At 41.6% G+C, this 21252-nt stretch overlaps 1 protein-coding gene across 2 annotated transcripts in view; it reads left to right on the forward strand.

The window, feature by feature from the left end:
• The first annotated feature begins 5126 nt into the window (after positions 1-5126).
• The window catches only part of cpne5a (copine Va), a 77726-nt gene continuing 61600 nt past the window's right edge, over positions 5127-21252 (forward strand). For both annotated transcript variants that reach the window (XM_005732671.1, XM_005732672.1), the window contains exons 1-3: positions 5127-5598; positions 17534-17574; positions 18411-18457. In XM_005732671.1, coding sequence (XP_005732728.1) covers positions 5489-5598; positions 17534-17574; positions 18411-18457 — 198 coding nt within the window. In that variant the 5' untranslated portion in view covers positions 5127-5488. The remainder of the gene's footprint in view (positions 5599-17533; positions 17575-18410; positions 18458-21252) is intronic.

The following is a 21252-nucleotide window of genomic DNA, read 5'->3' on the forward strand; positions in this document are numbered from 1 at the left end:
GAGGCGACTGTGTAAACATAGTTAGAAAACAACAGCACTAAGCAAGGTAAAAATACAAAAACAGATGCATCAACACATTTTTTTTAGTGCAAACAGCCTCACACAAACAGATTTTGGTGATTGCAAGAAGCTCTGCTGTCAGTATTTCTTCTCCATCTCGCGCTGCTCTCGCCTGATGCCAGAAGGCTGCAAATTTGTGCCTCAGTCTCTGCATTAGACATTTATTTTCCACAAGAAAGGAAAGATGAACTGAAATTAAGTGAATTCATTCAGTGTTTCTTTTTTTCTTTCTAAAACACGACAAACTTTTTGCACAGATGGCACGGTTGTCCTTGAAAAGTGTTTGCTAATCGACAGAGAGGCAAAAAAATGGAATCAAGACCTAAAACTCAAACAGGCAAAATGCCGCCGTTAGCAACCAGGAACTTGGGAATTGTTTCCAGTAGTTCATCTGCTGTAAATTTACAGTGGGTTGCTTCAGAGATGTTCATTTCAAAGCAAATGCATGGAATGTTTTCAGACTGCACAATAAAAGTTGGTATTACAGACTCTCGAGAGTGCTCTGTCTTTATTGTAAGTCATTTCACAAAAACAGGAAATGCCAGCAGCGCAGATGCACTGATGTCATAACATTTAGTGGTATAACAAATATACAAATTCCTCCTTTAGGAAATGCAGCGCTATCACAGTAGAAAAATTAATACCAAGCAGAAGATCCACACTGAAAATTGTGCTCAGAGCTCTGTTTAATATCAATTTAATTAATCAAACAAGCCTGTGTTTTGTGAAATGGGCGCCTTTATGATAAATCTATAGCTGTAGCTGTATGAAGCATTTTAATTTCTCATTGTTTTGGTTTATTCTTCAGGTGTTTGTGTGTCAATGATTTGTTTTGTACTGTTTAGCAGGTACTCTATGTACAATCACCTGTTTCTGAAGGTATTTGAGACCAGAGGGGTAAAAAGCAGGATGAATAGTGGAATTTTACAAAACTCTCAACAGCACAGATTACTTACTTTTGTCATTTAAATAATAAAAAAATCTATTTTTTTCACTGTTATCATAAAAACACACACAGAAAAGTAAAATTTGAGTCAATAAACATAGTTAAATACATGCAATCTTTGGCGGCCCCCAGTCGTCATGAAGCATGCGGCTTTGTTGGGGATTTGCTAATTTAAAATATACTTCATGGAGCAGAAACTACTAGCTTTAACTTTCTGCTTTTTCCACCCAGTCTTAAGTATCCTGCATCCTGCTGGAGCAGCTGATAACAGAATAGACGAGCCGGTTTTACTCCTTTAAAAACACAAAATGAAATGTGTATGTCTCTTAGATAAGAATATTTATTTGAATGCTAAATGGTGACTACAGATTTTTCAAACACAGGAGAAGGCTGTATCGCTGCAGACACACTCAGGCAAGATAACAGGTTTGAAAAATGGGATTTGACTTTCTGTCTCTTTGACTGTCTCTTTCACTGTATGTATAGATTACATTGCATTGATCAATATGAGTTGTCACCATGGATAGATGTTTTCCTTCCTCTTTTCTTTCCATAACTGGAAATTGGAGCTAATGAAGTGCTCTGGATTCAGTGAGTTGTTGGCCTCATTTTGGGGCCCATTATATTTAATCCTTGTTTTGAGAATCAAGTATGCTGAATTGATCATACCTAATTCATTCCTGCTATGTGCCACTGCATGGAATAACAACTATTTATGAGTTATTTTGACACTGAAGAAGACCTAAAACATGGTGACTCAGCTAAGTGCTGTGAGTGGGGTTTAAGAGTTTTTTAGACATTTATTTAGCACTGATAATTATATACTTGAAAAAGTGTCAGTCAGTCAGTATCTAAAATGATCTGTATCATGTCTGCATTCAGAGTTAACTAAATAACGACCATTAAAACATAAAAACAAAAACAAAACATTCGTCCAGTTATGTAATGGCGAAGTTTCGCCTTCGTCTTCAACTCCAAACAAACACACTTTCTTTTTCAGGTGTTCATGTTCATCATATTTTTAACTCTATACCACAGACTGTGTATTAAAGTTGGACGCAGTCACTGTGAGATCACTGATGTGCTTGTAGCGTTTTGAAAGCTCATTGTTGATCTTTTTTTGAGTCAGATGTCACCACATTTAGACAAGAATGAACCAATATGGACACATTCAAACACTATAATGGTGCAATGTAGCTGACCAATAAGATCCCAGACTTTCACTTGACAAACTGAAGCACAAACTTTTTGGGTGGACTTTACCACACAGCAAGCCATTATTTATGGTTATTCCATTAAAAATGCTCCAAAAGACACCAACATGATCAGGAGGTCCAGTTCAGTGACTGCTGTCCCCCATACTTACTTTCACTATGTAAGTAGGCGTAGAGGAGAACAGTCACACGAGAGAGCAGCTACAGTGTCATATGACCACTGCATGAACTGTTGTTTTTGGCCGCTTGATTGAAAAAGAGGAGCAGAGAAGGACATTTGTAAGAATAGTGGATTTAAATGTTGATTTTTATCTCCATTACAGGCAAAAGCTAGTATTAAACTGAATAGTGGAACAATAACTTAATAACGATAAGGATGCACAAACAATTCAAACGCTGGAAAGCTTTCTAACCAATACTAGATGGCATAGATTCAAAAAGGTGTTGGAATCATTCCTCAGAGATTTCGGTAAGAGATTTACATGATAGCGTTACAGAGTTGCTGCATATTTATTGAGCGCACATCCATAAGGTGAACCTCCCGTTCCAACACATCCCCAAAGATGCTCTATTGGATTGAGATCTGGTGACTGTGATGGCTATATGAGTAGAGTGAACTCAATGTTGTGTTCAAGAAACAAGTTTGAGATGATTTGAACTTCGTGACATGTTTGAAGCAGCCATCAGAAGATGTGTTCACTGTGGCCATAAAGGATTGGACATGGTCAGCAACAATACTCAGGTAGATTATGACATTTAAACTTCCATTGTTTTCATTCAAATTTCATTGTTTTGATTCAAATTTTGTTCTGTTCATTCTAATTCCGTTCTTTTCATTGAAATTCCGTTGTTTTCATTCAAATGCTTTTGTTTTCATTCTAATTCTACTCTTTTTATTCAAATTCTATTGTTTGTTTTAGAATTCTGTTGCTTTCATTCAAACTCTGTTCTATACATTCTAATTCTGTTGTTTGTTTTAAGTTCTTAGTTGGTATTAAGCGGCCCAGAGTGTGGAAAAAACATATCCCCACACTATTACACCACCACTGCCAGCCTGAACCTCTGGACGGGCAGGATGAACACTTTAATGGCAGCTTCTGACACTACCATCGGAATGTTGCAGCACAATGAAGACTTATCAGACCAGTCAACATTTCTCCAGTATTCTTTAATTTTGGTGAGCCTCAGTTTCCTGTTCTTAGCTGACAGGAGCGGCAAAGTAGACAACCATGCCAAGCTGATGTGCCATGTCTTCTTGACCATGTCTAGATACTTAATTGCACTGATTTGCTGCCATGTGATTGGCTGATTAGGTATCTGTGTTGATTAGCACATGTCAGGCGAAATCAATGACTATACAGTCACTATGACTAAACCAAAACTATTGTGCAGTACAGTAGATGGTAGAATCAGCAGTTAACATTAAAACTGTTGTTTAATGTTCCACTTGGTTGCAATAGATCTACATAGATGTGCATGTTGACTAGTATGACTATATTTGAGTAAATATTTGAAATACTGTTAGTGTCTGAAAAGTAGAGATATCAGGGAAATAATGTGAAGCAAAATGATCGCTGCACTGTCGCCATTATCTCGAGTTATTTTATGCTGCACAAAATAAAAATGCAAAAATGAAAAACATAGAGTAACTTGTAGCCTTTTGTTCTTGTTGGTGTCGGTTTCACCAGTGCTGTTGGAGCTGGCCTGCTGATGCTCAGATGCAGAGCAGGTGTGGGTGGTGCCACTGCTGTCTCTAACACACACACACACACACACACACACACACACACACACACACACACACACACACACACACACACACACACACACACACACACACTCCCTGCTGAGAGGGTTCACACAGTTGTAATTGCACTCCTGCCAGAGCTATAGGAAATGGGGTGGCTGCGGGCAGAATCAGAGGAGAGCCTCGCAGCAGGTGGCAGGGAGCTGAGCTCAGAAGGGAGCTTGAAATCAGCCAACCAAAGGCCACTGTGGAGCCTAATTACACAATGAACATGAATAATGATGAATCTGTGCTCTGGTGGTGCTTTGTCCGAAATATGCAGCACTCATCGCCCAATCAGCTCAAGTCTGTAGCAATAGTGGTGCCTTACCACTGTTTGTAGATCTCTCACAATGACGGATGGCCTATAGCATGGACCACATACAGACTCTATGGCTGAAATAGCTATAGTTTGTACACGTGTGGGCATTTCATTGTGTAGCAAATGTGCAGTTTAATTTGCAGTTTTTGTATGAGAGCAGGGAGTCTTTTTTTATCACTGATTACTGTGACATAACTCCCCCATAGATCTGCACAACCATGCACACATACACAGAAGTCTACCTTTGAACTGAGCTTTTGACAGGTTGCATTTCTCCTGGTTTCCTCTTGTTGTTCAATCAGGAATAATGATGAAATGCAAATGGAGCTCCCCTGAGAGCACAGCCTCCCATGCACACTCCTGAAGAAGAATATTCTGTAGGTGTGGAGGGAAAAAAAACGAAACTGTAATTGTTTTTATGAAGATAAATGAGGAAAGAGGCTGTGATTGAAGCCGCAGGAGTTTGAGGAGCTGTCCAGATGCTGAAGGAGCAACAAACAGCCTTCCAGTGAGAAATAAAAGCTGGTATCTCTGAAGGGACCCGTGTCCTTTTAACGCTTGTCTTTGAACATTTTACTTTGGGTTTAATTTTCAAGCAGGGGTTTAATTTTTAGAACAGCCAAACAACCGAAACAAAAGGGAAATTTCACAATATATATATACTATAGAATTCGAGGCTATTTGCGCCCTCCGGTGCTTATTTATTTTCTGTAACTCGATTTAAAAAGCAATCTGGACCAGAATAAAAGGCGTCCGCCACATATCTACAGCTCGAATCTGCAACGAGAGTGTAGTCGCAGCCCCGCGTGTAGGAGAATGCAGACGGGAGGGGAGGAGTTCACGTCTTTTACTTTTCAAAGCTCCTCTGGCAGAAGAGCTCAGTCTTTGCCTGGAAAACCGCGGAGTTTGGCGCTGAGGCGTCCCGGGCACGTGACACCCCCCACCCCTCCTTCAGCCAGATTAATCGCTTCACCGCTGCAGCCCCCGATTAAACTTTCCATGCTGTTGCCCGTCCGACGGACAGCACTTTGGAGGTTTGTGTGGACCGTGTTCGCTCCCGCTCGCTCGCCCGTCCGCCGCGCTCCGGCTCTCCACCCTCGGCTCTCCAGGTTCAAAGGGGCTCACGCGGCCAGTGGAGCTGGCCCGGGTCTCCAGCACGCATGGAGGGAGACGTTATGGACAAAGTGGAGGCCACGGCAACGGTCCGCGACTTCGACCCCATCAGCGGAAGCATTCCGGCCACCAAAGTGGAGATAACCGTGTCCTGCAGGTGAGTCCATCGGGGTGCTGATGCTGCCCCGTCTGCGTCAGGTTTGGGAAGCTTAGCGCGTCTTTTGGCTACATTTTTTTGTGAGAAGCACTTAAATTGGTAATTTTTTCATTTTATTTTCATTTTTAAGGCGTCATTTACCTTTTTGATGTTTTTACTTTGTTATTTATTGTTTTTTTTAATAACCCTGCTTAATATTTCCCCATTAAAAGAAGTATAAACATGCTAAACAACAAAAAACTTTCCAGCCCACCAATAAACCCACAAGCAAAAATTATTTTTAAGCAGTTAAAAAAATATATCATTAGAAATTCACCCAGCGACTAATTAGAACTGCAGTGATGTCCTCCCCCGGTTACAGTGAGCAAAAGATGCTGTGATAGAAACCAGAGCGATGCAAACTTTACGCATATTCCGCCCTAAGATTTGCACTTTGGTGTCTTATTTCCATAAATCAGGTCGGGTACGACGCTGTGTGCTGTGCACGCGCCCAGTCGCGTGCCTCGGGAGATGCCGAGCGACGTGGAGTTATTATTGGCGTGCCCGAGAGGTTTCCCCCGAGGCAGCGTGTCATGTGTCAGCCTCTGCAACTGCTTGTCAGGCTCCCCCGAAACGACTGTAGTTTGTCACCGAGACGTAAAGATGAACACTAAACAGTTTTTTCCTCCCAGCAGCCTTCAGCTGAATCCCAAAGTAGATGCAGCGGGAAAAATACCACGGATGTGACAGGAGCCTGCTCGACTGGGTAGGGTGGGGCAGCGCTGGTTGCAGGTATACGCACAGTATGTACAGTATGATGCTGAGACATATGAGAGCCTAAGCGTGCAGGAGGTGCAATTTCAATGAGAGCTGCTCATAAAATGTGATGTGAATCTGTGTTTCAATGGCCTCCCTCCAGCTCTCATGTTGCCCTGTTTCACAGTATTTAGCTCTTTTCACCTCCCGGCTACATGCATCGTTATGTGCATGTAAATGAAGTAAATAAAACCACAAGGGAGAGATTTATCAGCCAAACACCCCGCTGCCATTGTTTTCTTCCCTCGTCTGCAATATTTACTCAGTGAGTTGCCCGGAAGGAGAATTGACTGTCGATCTTGTTTAAAACTGTGATTTTTAATTTTAAATAAGCTTTGTAATCTTACCTTTGCGAGTTCAACAAACAGCTTAACAAAACCAACAAAGCCGTTAGCATGTAGCTGACCTTTTGTGACATTCTGGATATTAATTAGCCAGATTTCAAAAACGTGTCAGCTGACCTTTATTGGGCGGACAGGTGACGAGATGATGATTGATTTTTGTTTGAGGATGATGAGCCGCATGAAGCCCCGTGGGAGCATTCTGCTGTAGCCCTTGTTTATGCAACAAAAATAGTCAACTGTGTAAAATTGTGGTAAATTCGAGTGTGTGGGAAGATTGCGTTTGAGGCAGACATGGAGCTTAGGGTGGGTTTTATCCAGTGTGGGGCGTTTGGTACAAGTAGCAGCTGGACTTGTGTTGCTTCCCTCTTGGAGCACGCTGTTGTTTTTTCCCTGCAGACATCCGAGCTTTAAGCCAGGGCTCTGTTGATGCCCCCAGGCTCTGATCTGCAGCGCCCTTGTCATTAATTTCTCTCCAAACACTAGCTCTTGGACTCAGTTGGAGAAGATGGAGAAGGAAAATTTATTCCTTTTGTCACTGGGGCCTTGAAGCATCGTCTGCTTTAGATGCAAAGGCTTCAGTTGCTGTCTGTTCTTCTTTGTGACTTGCGGGGATTGCTGCAGTCTGACCTCTGACAGCTGCTTCAGTGGACATCTCAAAAGTTGAACTCATGCAGAATACACACCAATGCACGCAGCTATTCTATCCACTTATCAGGAAGTGTATATTTTATCTATCCAGTGCAAGCAAACAGAAACAATTGGTGTTATATGAGGGGAGAAGCCCGGGCTCCACAACTCTGTGTAATTGATTTAGCAAGCCTGAGAGCTCCGAGATTGCAGCGCACATGGAATTGAACTGTGCCGTGCAGCCCTACAGGCATTCTCATAACCCTCTGCCAATATTGCAGCAAGCCCGTCTGACAAACTAGAGGGACTCAGGCAGACAACCGCTTATCAAAACAAGTGCATATCACCGTGATAGCACATTGTTCCCTGTCTATGGCTCTGATTGGCTTTGCTCACAGGTCAACCAGTGAGCCATACCCCGAGCATCTGCTTCTTAGCTGCGAGGACTGCACTCTAACTCAGTGATAAGATGGCTCTTCAAACTCAAGTAGCCTCTTTTCCTACATCTGCCTTTTATCAAACACAGTCAAGTGAATACATTTTACTGGATTAGGACCAGTTGTCCCCTGGTGTTTTTAACAAGTTGACCCCTCCAAGTCTTATGTGGCAGTAATAAATGTGTTGATTAGCTAATATTAAAGCAGCTCTGGTGAATGCTTTGTAAGTTGCTCGTGTGGTTTGCTTTAATTATGAGCAAAGGAGTAAATGTGAATCCTCGTGGACTGCAGAATGTGCCCTCTCTATATCTCAGCTTAGCAGGCTGTCTCAGAGTTTCCATGTACAATGACTTTAGGGAAACTGGGGCTTTAACTTTGTGGTTCCACTTTTAGGAATGAATGCTGGAAGAAATTTGCACACAGACAAAAAAAGCAAATAAAATCTCCCCCCCCCCTTCTGAAGAGCCGCTAAAGGCTTGACACGCTGAACTTTATTTAAGGAAGATTTTTTACCCCCAGTTTCTCGTTTGCTCATCAGAATGTGCATATAAATCCAGTAATGATTTGTAAATGTTGTGTTTACCCTTTACGCTTATGTGACCGTAACAAGGGAGGGGAATCATTCTGATAAGCTCGACAAGCCTGACAAAGGTTTACAACCCTTATCAGAACACAGCAACGGAGGGGTGGTGGTGGGGATCCTGCTTCTGAATGATTACTTTTTTGGCATCGCATTTTTTTGTATAGTTAGAAATGACTGAATAATAAAACTATTTTGTTAAAACAAAAAAAATATGCACTTGTGAGTAGACGATTTTACTGCGCACTGTTCACATGCGTGTGTTTTCAAGGCGGGATATGGAAACAGCAAGGATGCTAGAGTGGGATCAAGGTCATTTTTTAAAATACTTAATCAAAAGTTTCTTGCTATAAACTGAACATTTGGCTTCGTCTGTTATGCTTATATGAAAGCAAGTTGTGTAACAAAGTTGCACGAATGAGGGCTTTCATGTGGCTGTTTCAGAGGTGTAAACTCCTTTTTCTGATTGTTTTAGCACAATAGACCAATGCCACCAGCAAGCAGAAGGACAAATGTTTATTATTTATTTCCTTGCCATTTGCCAACATAGGCCAATTCTAGAAATTTACTGCTCCTCTTCGGCTTGTCAAAGCACTCCCAGGTAGGTGATTACAAGTAAAACTGGGTGACAGAGCTGCCTTCCCTTTCCACTGTGCTCCACCTCCCACCTGACAGCTTGAACACAAACTTTATCAGACCCCTTCACCTATTTCACAAAGACAAAGACACTACAAGCTCGTCCATCCCCTTCTGTTCCCTGCTGTTGCTTTAGTGCCTCCCTGTAACCATTCATTTGCTTTCATAGATTCGTTAGAGTAGCAATGCCTTCAATCGATGCATTCCATAGCTGGAGGGAGGGGGGGTAACTCATCCGTGCCACTCATCACCCGAGGGATTCATTACCTGTTGAAACACACAGGGACCACATGACTTCCAGCAGTCTTGCGGCAAACCTGTGCAGGAGGGGTTCCCCTGGCGCACAGGGCCACTGATTGCTGTCCCCGCGAGGTCAGTCTGAAGACTTGAGGCTTGTCTCTGGATCTGGTCTCTTCCCGAGACAATCATTGCGGCAGAGGGGAAGGCGTAATGAAATCATCAGGACGATTAGGATGTTTGGTGTCACTGCTCGATGCAGCAAGAGCTACTGCTCGAGCAGAGCAATTTGGACTCGAGCTGTGTAACCAACCGTTTGTTTATTTGAATGTGTTGGCGTGGTGTGTAACTTCGCTGCTGTTGTTATGTTAATAGCTCTTATAGCTGCTACTCTCACTCAGTCTTGGATACCCATTTAGTAAAAGCTGTGACTTGGTTTTTCTGGTTGAAAAGTGCTTTTGTTTTGCTCTGGCAGGCAGCAAGTTTGAACTGAACCAGTTTGCATTGTGTAAGAACATAAAATATTAATAAAAGATCTCTCTGAGTAAGAGAGAAATTTCAATTTGCAGCGTTTTCCTTGTGCTTTTCATATTGTGATCTGGGTTAAGACTGACCTGAGGCGAGCTTGCAGCTTTTATCTCACTGGATGGCTTGTGTTTCTGGATGATGTGTCACATCTGTTTTGGTGATCAAGGCTAAACGACACCAGGGTGCCAAGAGGAGGCAGATTTAAATTTTTTTTTTACTCCCCATTTTTGTGGATGTTACATTGCAGCAGACGAGTCTCACAGGCCGATGAAGCGGATAATTATGCATGAACCCCTGACATAGTGAAAATGAATTTGGATCCCAGACACTTGGCTTGTGGTGGTGTCGGTGTTATTAATATATTCTCATTTGGGATGTATGACAGCAGAGGGGGATCCCATGGAAGCACAACTGCAGTGCCATGCCAGAGGTTTATAACACTCTGCATGTTGCCTGCCTCATGTGAAAGTGTTGATTGGAATGACAGGGGAAGTCAAGAGTGTGTTGTAGCAATAAGAGATCAAAGCAGTCCCCAGTGGCTCAGAAATATCAAGCTGCTTTTGTCACTATTTTCCGAAAAACTTAAGGGTCAGCAGAGTATGTTGGAGGATTTGTCGTGAGGGCGTATTTGACCTAATATCACAGCGTGTCTGGAAAATGAGAGCTGGTGGCAGATTTGCACAAAGTGTGACAGGTTACTCGGTGAAGATTTCTCCACACTGCGTTGCATATGTTGAAGGTCTTTCACTCGTTGGCAGTCTTAGCTGAAGGGCTAAACGAGCTACTCAGTGTCAGCTTATTGTCGTCTCTGAGGATTTTTTCTGTTTCTGCATTAGAGTGGACATGTTATCCAGTAGCCATAAGGGACATTTCAGCCAACATGTGTGAGAATGTGTGCTTTTGGTACAAAGCTATGCATAATTTTGTGCGTGTTTCTTTTTTTAAAAATTACAAATATATTTAGTATTCTCTATTGGGAAATGGATTATCAGTCAAATTTTTACACGCTACCAAGCAAATGATTATAAGCTTGTGGAGGAATTCAGTCCAATTTTCACTGAAATGGGTTTTTCTATGTTAGAAGCTTTCAAATGGAGCATGTAAGGTTGTAGTTTTTAAGCACACTGAGTAGGCTGAACCCAGGTTAAAGCCATAGGAAGTAAAAAGTTCTACAACAAAGTAACAAAAAAATCAATTGTTAAAAGATGTTTAAAATTTCAATTTATAAAGTCTTGAATGCCTTGAAACCTTGGATATGGGCCAGCGCACACATCTCTGATTTGTTTAAATAGATCTGCCGCTGTGCTATTGACTGCTTTTCTTCCCCAGGTGGAGAGGCAACTAATGAATCAGAGTTTAGGTAGAAAGAAAGATTTCGTTGGGAATAAGAATGGGGATCCTGGCTTCCTTCAAGCAACCGGCCACATTTATGAACAGTGATGTCATAAAAACAGTAATAAGTGTGGATTGGATGAAAAAGTTGACTTACAGAGATGAGACTGTTAAAATAATGAAAGGTTTGCTTATACAGGGTCGAGCCCATCAGGGCTTTTCTTCTATTTCTTTGTCTTCATTCGTTGCTCTTTTTAGCAGTCAACACAGCGAATCATCTCCCTCCATCTCACCCATTTCACTAGTATCCTCTTGTCACACCAACCACCTGTGTCCTCCTTCACTACACACATGAATCTCTTCAGAGGTTTTCCTCTTTTCCTCCTGCCCAGCAGCTTCATATTCAACACCCTTTGCTCAGTATATCCGCTATCCCTCTTGTGCTGATGTCCAAAGTACCCATCTCAGCTTCGTCTCTTCAGCTTTGTCTTCAAGCTGCTCAACCTGAGCTGCTCACTTCTATTCCTGTCCATTCTGGCCGCTCCCAGTAAATAAATCTTGAAGTCTGTAGCGCGACCTTTTGTCTTTTTGTTAGGGCCATATACAGTATTAGCAGTTTGCTGAACTATCAGCATAAACATTTACAACAGCTGATAAATGAAAAATAAAAGTAAGGAACAGTTGGGAGAAACACCCTTCAACCATGTTCCGACTGTTGTCATCGCACAGTATGTCCACCAGAGGGCAGTCGGCAACTTAACCATTAGCTGATCCGAGCGCAGTTAGGCAGAGCATAAACAGGCAAATAACTACTCGCAATAAACGTTTTTTGTGTCTGAAAGTAAAAATATATTGTGTGCTGTATCGGTGGGTACTGGTCTTTAAACCCTACGCTGTTCGGGCTCTAATATGGACATGCTTATTACCGCGTTTATCTCATAAAATTAAATAGAGGAAGATATTTGTTGAGAAACATGGAACACTTATTTCCAACCCAGTCAATTAGTGTGTGTTTGAGTGCATAGGCGTGTGTCACAAGTTAGTCTTACGTCTTTTTTTCTCCCGGCATTAGTTAGTGTTTCTTATTTCATGCTCATTACGGTTTACCACCACCCACCTGCTGTGTGTTGCTCTCACCTATTGATGCTCAACATGTGTCCACCACCAATTACGCAGCCACAGTTCTCTATTTCCACACTATAAGGTGCGCTCGCAGCTCTCTGATGCTTCACTAACCTCAATTAGTGATATCATTTCTTTGTAAATGATCATCATCACTTTTCTTTTCACTCCACACTTGGCAGAATGCATGCAGAGTGTCTTCTCTCTGTTTAAATGATCAGTTGCCAAAATATGCATGAGCTGATTCTTTACTGTGCCCAGTGTGGTGCCTAGAGTACAATTCAGAGTGCTTTATATTGCCATTTTGTAGCTGATTTGGATAGTGTATGCCTGCAGCTTGGTGCTTTTTTTGGATTGCCGCAAGTTCACACTAGACTCAGTGCAAAGAGCTTTGCCAAGAGTTATAAGCCCTATAATATCAGTCTGTATTTCCCTCCCCTTCTTGTAAAAGGAATCTTTCTCTGCACAAACCCTGGGCTGTCACAGTATGCAATTAGCAACGTTATTATTCCCAGATCGGACATTAGCAACATGGCAAAAGCCAACCTGATACAGGGATTTGCAGCGTATGTGCTTTCTCATTTATTACACGAGCAGAAGAGCAGGTTTATGACTGAGATCCTGTCACTGCCTGTGAGATGGCTGCCCAGGGAGTGCTCTGCTGCAGGTACTGTCGACCTGGAGAGATTCGAGGCAGAAACTGAATAATTAAACAGATGGAGGAAAAGAAGACACCTGGTGCCATCACAGTGAAAGACAGCAGATGTGCGTTTCACTAATAAGGAGACCAGATTGTGTGTCTAATGTAACAGAGGGGAGGTTTTAGAGCTCTCGACAAAAGCAACATTAACCTGTATCGCTGATCGTGACTCCAAATACAGACAAAATGCAGCAAAACAAAGCCACACATACATTTTCATCTGCTGTGTTTTCATTTTTGTTTCTGCTTAAATCTCAGAGAAGGTTCTCCTTTGTATGCATGCTATCTGATGAGCTTTGCTATATGGTATGCTATACATAATTTTTGCGCTATAAAAAATTAATTACCCTTAAGGAAAAGCTGAATATTTCACTGTACATAATGGGATTCCTCTTCTTTGTAGCACTATATACGTTCCCCTTTTTGTTCTTTGACCTTTTGACCCTTTACATCTGCTCAAGGGCATGTTAGACAGGAAATAGTCCCACGGACCCCATGATCCGTAATGGAAAAGGCGAGGTCTGTCGTCTGTCAAAAGAGAGAGAGAGCCATGAGGCAGAATAGAAAGTGAAGTGACAGAGAAGACTTGAAATGCAAACCATCCTTCTGTTTGACCTCCCGGCTTTCTCCGCCGTCTCTTATGTATTATGGAGAGTTTTCTTCCTGTAAATCAGTCTTACTTGACTTTCAGGCTCTCATTTGTCATGTCCTCGTAAAAACCAATGAGGCAGCAGCTCATTGGCCAGTTAGATTCAGGACAATTTTAAACCACTTTCCACTGAATTAGATACCATTTCTCCAACTTGCCAATTAGGACTTTGACAACTTTAAGGAAGCAGAGGAGACTTAAGGGACTGGTGACAATAAGGCACTGTGGGCACGGGAATTAAATTCCACATTTCTTAGTTTAATAATCAGCCCCTTGGACCATGGAGTTGCTAAAATATCTCCAGGGATCTGACTGAGAGGGAGCGTTTTCCTAATATATTCTTTTTTAATTAGAGTTCAGCAGCCAGCCATGCTTTAGAGGTCAAATCTCCTTCACACTGGGCATTCAGTGAAACCATTTATCAACTACAGCGCCTTTTGACACATTTATACCAGCAGAGAGAGTTTGCAGATTTGATTTAAGAGCTCGTGCATTTCTGGGCCGATGCTAATTCAGCGTTTACAGAAATTCCTGGTTGTGGCTTATTGTATTTATCAACTGAAGTGTGCATAACCAATAACTATGAGCTTAATTCACTGCCGAATAAACAAACATCACTTTGTGAGGGATGATTAGGCAGAGAAAAGAAAGCTATTAAGATTATATTCTGCTTTTTTCTCCAGCGAAATTGAATTTATTCTTGTTAAACATCTAATAATGCACTGCTGACTCTTACTCCAGGCGCACTAAAATATGAAAAGCTTAAGTAAGAAAGAAGAGATTATTGCAATCAAAGTTTTAATGAAGGTGACGGGATCAAGAGCAATAGAGAAAAAAGGAGAGTTTGCTGTTTTCGTTACATGTTTTTTAAATGAGATGGCCATAGTGATCACAAAAGCGCTGGGATCTGAAAGCAGGCGGATACATGAAATGGTGTGAATGAAAAATAGCTGTATCTAATTACTTTTGTCCTACTTTCAATGAACTTCATCTTCATCAACAAACTTTTCCTACATCGGCTTTCGGGATAATGATCTTCTCTTATCCCACTGAGATTTGCAAAGAGAAGGAGTTAACTTTTGAAATAGGCAGCGTTACTTCAGTGAAAGCAGACGGATTATCTGAGATGTTAATACCCGTCCTACGGCACTGATGCACACACTCTGGCCATGCGCACATTAAGCTCCTGGATTAATTTGTACAGGCGTATAAATCTGTATACTAATCATTTCTTTCTGGAATAAAAATGTTCGGCAAAAACAAATTAAGGTTTAGCCAGGTAAACGAAGGCTTGTGCTCTACAGGAACATGGAGCAAAACTAAAAGAGGATGTCATGTTTTCCACTCTTGTCTGCTCTGAGAGCAGGGATAAGGTGATGGACAAGCTAATTGTTTGAGGGTAATGGATGCCAGACAGTAACAGGTGGATACAAAGAGGCGGTTAGTCATGGATGGCTTTGTTACTTCCAATGATAATTGCACTGACAATCGTCCAACTGTAGTCAGGTCAGCCCAAGGCTAATACCCAATAACACCGCATCTGTCATTTCCCCACGTTTCCCTGTCACAGAAGATTTTGTATCCAGGAATGGGGAATTACATGTACACGAACGATGCCCTGCTGCTTGGATTCAGTCCTGAACCCTCATCTATATTCATTGAAATTCTGCTGTCCCCTGAAGGGAAGAGGACTTTTCTGAATTGCGATCAAGTTATTTAGCGGCACAAGCTTTTGCACTTTACAGATATGCTAATGAGATCCCTGAAAACATTGGGAACATGTCTTCCATCTAAAATGGTAAATGATGATAGCATTGCTTTATGTTGTAAAGGTGATGCCTACCTTATTAGAATTTGCACAGAGGGAACATATTAAGGGAAAATGTTCAGGGTTTTAGCTTAAAATAAGGATGACATGAATAATATTATTGCTGATTGCGCCTCTTATGTGGATTGAGTCAATAAGCCAATCAGGGTGCGTGGCTGCTTGAAAAGGTGCCAGATGATGATGATCGGTGTTAGCAAACTGGATAGATCTTTCACGAAAGCGTGAATGCTTTATTTAGAGAGTTTAGCTTGTGCAAAATGCTACAGGCCACCAGATAGTGATGGACTCATTCAGTCTAATGATATTGGTTTGAATGGTTAAATAAATTCTCATATGTAGTCTGTTTTGTAGCTTGTTGGTTCCTGGCCTGAGTCACTTGGACACCTTACATTCACTCTGTTGCTGCGACAGAGCTGCTAACTTGTTAATTGCCACACTCTCTCCTCTGCGTTGTCATGTACATATGAGGAAAGCTGGGTGCTGTGCTCAGTGTCAATAAAGGCTGCTCATTGGTTTGTACATGGGTGCTAAAGAGAAGCTGTGATCATGATTACTTTGGTCAGTGCTGAGATCTGGATTATTTAACATGATTATCTATTAACTTTTAAAACATCAGGCATTATTTGAACTTTGAGCACAAATTGTATTATTCTTGTCACGGTTCTGGGTCGGTTCGACCCAGCATTTTGAGTTTATTATGTTTTGGTTTATTTTTTGAATGATCGTTTTGTTCCTCTTGTGCTTTGTCCATTATTATTAGAATTCTATCTTTCTGTTTATTCGTGGTCAGGATTTGTTGTCTCATGTATTGTTTGAGTTTCATGTATTATTTTCTGTCTGCCTCTCTGTGTTGAGTCCGTGTCTTTGAGTAGTGATTCATGTTTCCTGTTTTATTGTGAAAGTCTTTGTCTTATGTTAGTGTGTGCAGCTTTGCTCCCCCTGTCTCGTTAGCCCTGATCTCTCCCAGCTGTGTCTCCCTCCTGTTGCCCATTCCCTCATTACCACCCTGTGTATATAAGCCTTGTGTTTTCCCGTGCTCGGTGTCGTGTTGTACCTTTGGCTTGTACCTGTGTGTTTTTGTATTCAGTACTGTTGCTAAGTTTGTTTTGTTTTCTGCCAGTGAATAAAGCTGAGGTTTTTTTTTTTTTGAGTTACTATTCAGTGTTCGAGTCCTGCGTTTGGATCCTCCTCTCCGCCTGCCCGCACACAGAGCCCTGACAATTTTTTGTGTCCGCATCTACTTTTCAGATTACTTGGAGCCAAAATGTTTCCGAGCAGCTGTTTTATCCTCTCCCATTGCTCAAAGACTGTCTTTTTGTCCTTCGGGTTTGAGCGGAGCTAAAAATGCCTGCTCTCCAGGGCTTTTTTTTTATAGGAATGGGTGCAGGCACAATTGTGAAGGGGAAGATGAACAGGATTTCTAAAACGAGACAAAAAGAAGCAAATTATTGTGAAACTTGATTATCTTATTTTAATAATCTTTGAAAGTTAAATCTGTGATTGAGTGTACAATTAAATACATTACCCAGCCATAAATATGCCTAGTTTGAACTGTTTATCTGTTTCTTGAGCTTTTTTTTATGCCACTTGTTTTTTGCATCATTTTTAGATTTACAGTTATCTACTAAACTTACACGAATAAAAGAAATCTGACATTTAATGTATGCTATTCTATCTTCAGGTGTTTTAAAAAAATGTTGTTGTTTAACTCACATTTCTGCATTTTTTTTATTTAAGGATTACATATTCTTAAAAGGATTTGCAGTTTCTGAGCGCACTGTAGAGGCAGGCTGCTTTTATAGGTAGTGTCCATACTTTGAAAGGCACCTCTGCCTGTTACCACTGTCTCTTTCCACTGCACTTTATTGTGCTCACATGGAAATGATATCCCACGGGGCGTTGTGGTTTGTGTGAAGTTGAGTATGGTTGTTGAATTACCGTGCAATTATGTTGTAGCTCTTTGCATATGGCATTCAGTGATTTCACAGCATGAAAGAAGAAGCATTTGTGTATTGTGTACAGCTGTTGCCCTGCAGTCTTAAACGGAAATTGCATATACACACACACATGCAGGACTCTGTTTTCACATTTTGATGTGCAACTCTTTTCTTCTCTTACAGGAATCTGTTGGACCGAGACACTTTCTCCAAATCTGACCCTTGTAAGTTCTCAGCTTTTACGATGATAATTGCAGCTCAGATTTTCCTGCGGGAGATTTTGCTCAGAATATGGTTCGCTGACACCTCGTCTCCATTTACAAAGCTTCACTTTTTATTTTTGCTGAGCTTAACTTTGATTCAGTTTACTGCGCTGTTTCAAAGTGTTCCTTCAATAACTGCATATCATTTGCACAATAATGTGACAACCTTTCCTTGCTGAGAGCTAAAGTACCTTAATGCATGCAGGGTGTAAACGCCAGCCTTTGAATACAAATGGCTATCTTTTGGTGAGACACATGGGGAAACGCCATAAAGGCATTTTCTTTGATACTCCCTGCAGGATAGAGAATGGAGGGGGAGACATTTAACATAATAGGGAGGAGGTAAAAGCCCTTTGTGTAAATAAGCTACTGGGAAAATAGCGCTGACACCCTGTTTTGTATTCGCCTGAAGCTGAACCTCGGTATATATGACAGGTCATGTGGTATTCACCCGCCCCAGCTTCATTTAAAGTCGCCAGATCTAATGGGAATCAGGAGAATCCCACAATGAAGAAATTGTGTTTTGATTGCATGGGTGTCGCTGTGTTCAGGGGCTCTCTATCTTGATTTTCCCTTTTGATTGTGGACAGCATACCTAGAACCATCAAGCTTGGCAGTTCATTATGTTGTCAGGGCGTGGCAAGATAATTAATCATGAATGTCAGCAAAGAAGGAACAAAACAAACATAATTTGAAGAGGCAGGATTCTTGATTGAGATTGTTTGGTGACGTATTCTTCTGTTTTGCATTTTTCCTCTCTCTTCGCTGCTATCTCATCCTTCTTCATCACTTCTCAGTGGTTGTGTTGTACACCCAGGGCGTAGAGACCAAACAGTGGCGAGAGGTAAGCGATCACGCCGTTTCCCTGTCAACACAGCTCAATCAGTCCGTCTCTTTTCCGTGACATCTTACTCTGTTTATCCCGCTTACCCCCTCCCCACCCTCCTCTGTCTCAAGGTAAACGCTGTGAGTGCCAATCACTTGCAATTGACTGACCTTGTAAATGCTGGTGCTCTGGTCAGCACTGTGTTAGCTGTGACTGATTAAGGTGGCAGCTACATGTATCATTAAAGATTTTCCTCTGTGTCGCTGTCCCCTCTGGCTTCCCCTCTGATCAAAGCAGACAGAGGTTGCAGTAAGACATTAGGCCCGTCTGGAATTGTTATGTGACACTGTAATCACAAATTAAAGGCATACACTGAAACTGCAACTTAAATTAAATCAATTCTTATTATTTTGATCTAAGGCAGTCGAACTAGTCTCTTTGCTTACACATTGAAATCGATTGGGATTGAACGGTGAGTGGTGTGACTTCAGATTTAAAATGGGAAAGATTTGATACCCCAATAAAAACAAAACATATAGTTTTGTTGAGTTTTTGCTTCCAAAAAGGCAAAAATGTGTTTCAGTTGTACCGCACAGATTGATAACTTGGATTTCAGGATACACTCGACAAATTAGTAGCTAAACAGCTAAAGTATCACCAAATTATACTCATTATTTCATAGAATATAACGGTATAAGCAGCAATGATCTCAGTTTGACTGTCAAACCTAAAGAATAATCTATACCTGTAGCCACTCTGCTTAGCTGCTGTGTGAACCTCAGTATAAATGGCTTTACACTCCACTATTTTTACCTTGCTCTTTTTTAGCTTAGAGAAACTACAAAGAAGAGATGTAAAATGAGTTCAGAGAAAAGGTCAAATGTTTATTTGAATCACAAATTACATCTTTTCACAAGTAGAAATGCTCCATCAGCTCTCCATAGTTTGATTATATTGTCTAAAAGTAAAAACAAAAACTGAACTGAGAACAGAGGTAACACAAGCAGACCCAGAAAGATTACCAGCAGATTGGATAATATGAGTAAAATATGAGTACCACAAAGAACAGGTGAGAAATAACACGAGAAACCACCTCAGGGATCAACAAGAATTACCAGAAACAGTGTGGCAAACAGGCCATTTGAAAAAGCACTGTGGGCAAGGAGACAGGGTGATAAACCACCCAAAGCTCTTCCACTGCTCCAAAGCATACCATCGGCCTTTTTTAATAATATTTTTCACTGTATGAATGGCTCGTCCAGGATCATAACCATAAAGCACCTCCACAGGTGCCACGGACAAAATAAATGTAGCATTAGTAAGAATTAGCCATTTGCAGGGTGAAAGATGGAGGAAATTTTCACTACATTCGAAACAGAAAATTGTCGATTCTATGCCCAAGTAGTCCTGTTCACTCGTTTTTTTTACATTCAGGATATGAACTCAAAGAATTCTAAGAAATTACTGGTGGATCGCTAGAAAAATGGTGATGAGATGGCGCATTGCTCCAGACATTTCCTCCACAGAGACATTGACGTTGGTGTTGCATTTTGAAGGAGGGGAAGTCGATATACAAGGTTGTAAAAGAAGTACAAACCTGGGCTCTACGCAGTGGCTGATCACAGTTTGAAGTGGATGTGAATGTCAGATTGTTGATCTCCAAAAGTGACAGATAATGTGTGACACAGACACCCCTTATCTGACCTCAGAGTGGTGCTGGCTTAGGGGGCTTCTGATGGTAGCAGACCATCTGACATGCAGTTTGGACAGATCATAAATCCTGCAGTGGCCCCCGTAGATGAAAGAAACTAAATCTTACCTTTGCATGACAACACACACACATACATTTGGTTTATATGTCTGAATTCCAGACCTACCAAGTTTTAAAGAAACACATTGACATTTCAGTCTTCTTAAAGTAGAGCAGAAGTGGAAGCAGAGCAACTACGGACGAAAGTTTCGGCCTGTCTCAGCAATGCAAAGGCCCCAGTATCCAACATCACCATGGAGGAGAGGAAGGCACTCACATCACTTAGTGATGACAACAACATTATCATCCTTCTGGCAGACAAGGGTCGGTGCACAGTATTGCTAAACCAGAAAGACTATCATGAGAAGATTTTGTCACTACTTAGTGATGAAAATACTTACGAGCCCCTAAAACAAGACCCAGGAAGTGGCTACAGGAAGAGGGTGATAGACTGTCTGAAGCAGTTATTGACCGGACCTCATACCACAGGCTGTACCCAGGGGAGTCTACACCAAGTCTGTATGGTTTACCGAAAATACATAAACAGGGTGCACCTTTAAGACCGATCGTCTGCATGATCAACTCGGTAACCTATAACATCTCTAAGTTTCTGGCTTCGATCCTCAACCCGCTGGTGGGCAGCTCTGAACACCACAACCTTGGATTTTGTTGAGAAGGTGAGAGATGTCATTATGGAGGCAGATGAAACCATGGTCTCGTACGACGTTACATCTCTCTTCACTTGCATCCCAGTCACGAAAGCGCTGGAGGTAGTCCGTAAGAGATTACAGGATGACACCAACCTCAGCAACAAGACCACTCTCAGCATCCACCAAGTGTGTTTGCTTTTGGAACTGTGTCTTCATTCCACCTACTTCACATACAAGGGTCAGTTCTACAGGCAGAAACATGGGTGTGCCGTGGGCTCCCCAGTTTCACCCATCGTGGCCAATTTGTACATGGAAGAAGTGGAAAAGAGGACTTTGCTGTCCTACCCTGGAACACCACCAAGCCATTGGTTCAGATATGTGGATGACACCTGGGTGAAAATCAAATCTCAGGA

This window comes from Pundamilia nyererei, unplaced genomic scaffold (assembly GCF_000239375.1).
Source record: "Pundamilia nyererei isolate P.nyererei 1_Seehausen unplaced genomic scaffold, PunNye1.0 scaffold00047, whole genome shotgun sequence".
Lineage (NCBI taxonomy): Eukaryota > Metazoa > Chordata > Actinopteri > Cichliformes > Cichlidae > Pundamilia > Pundamilia nyererei.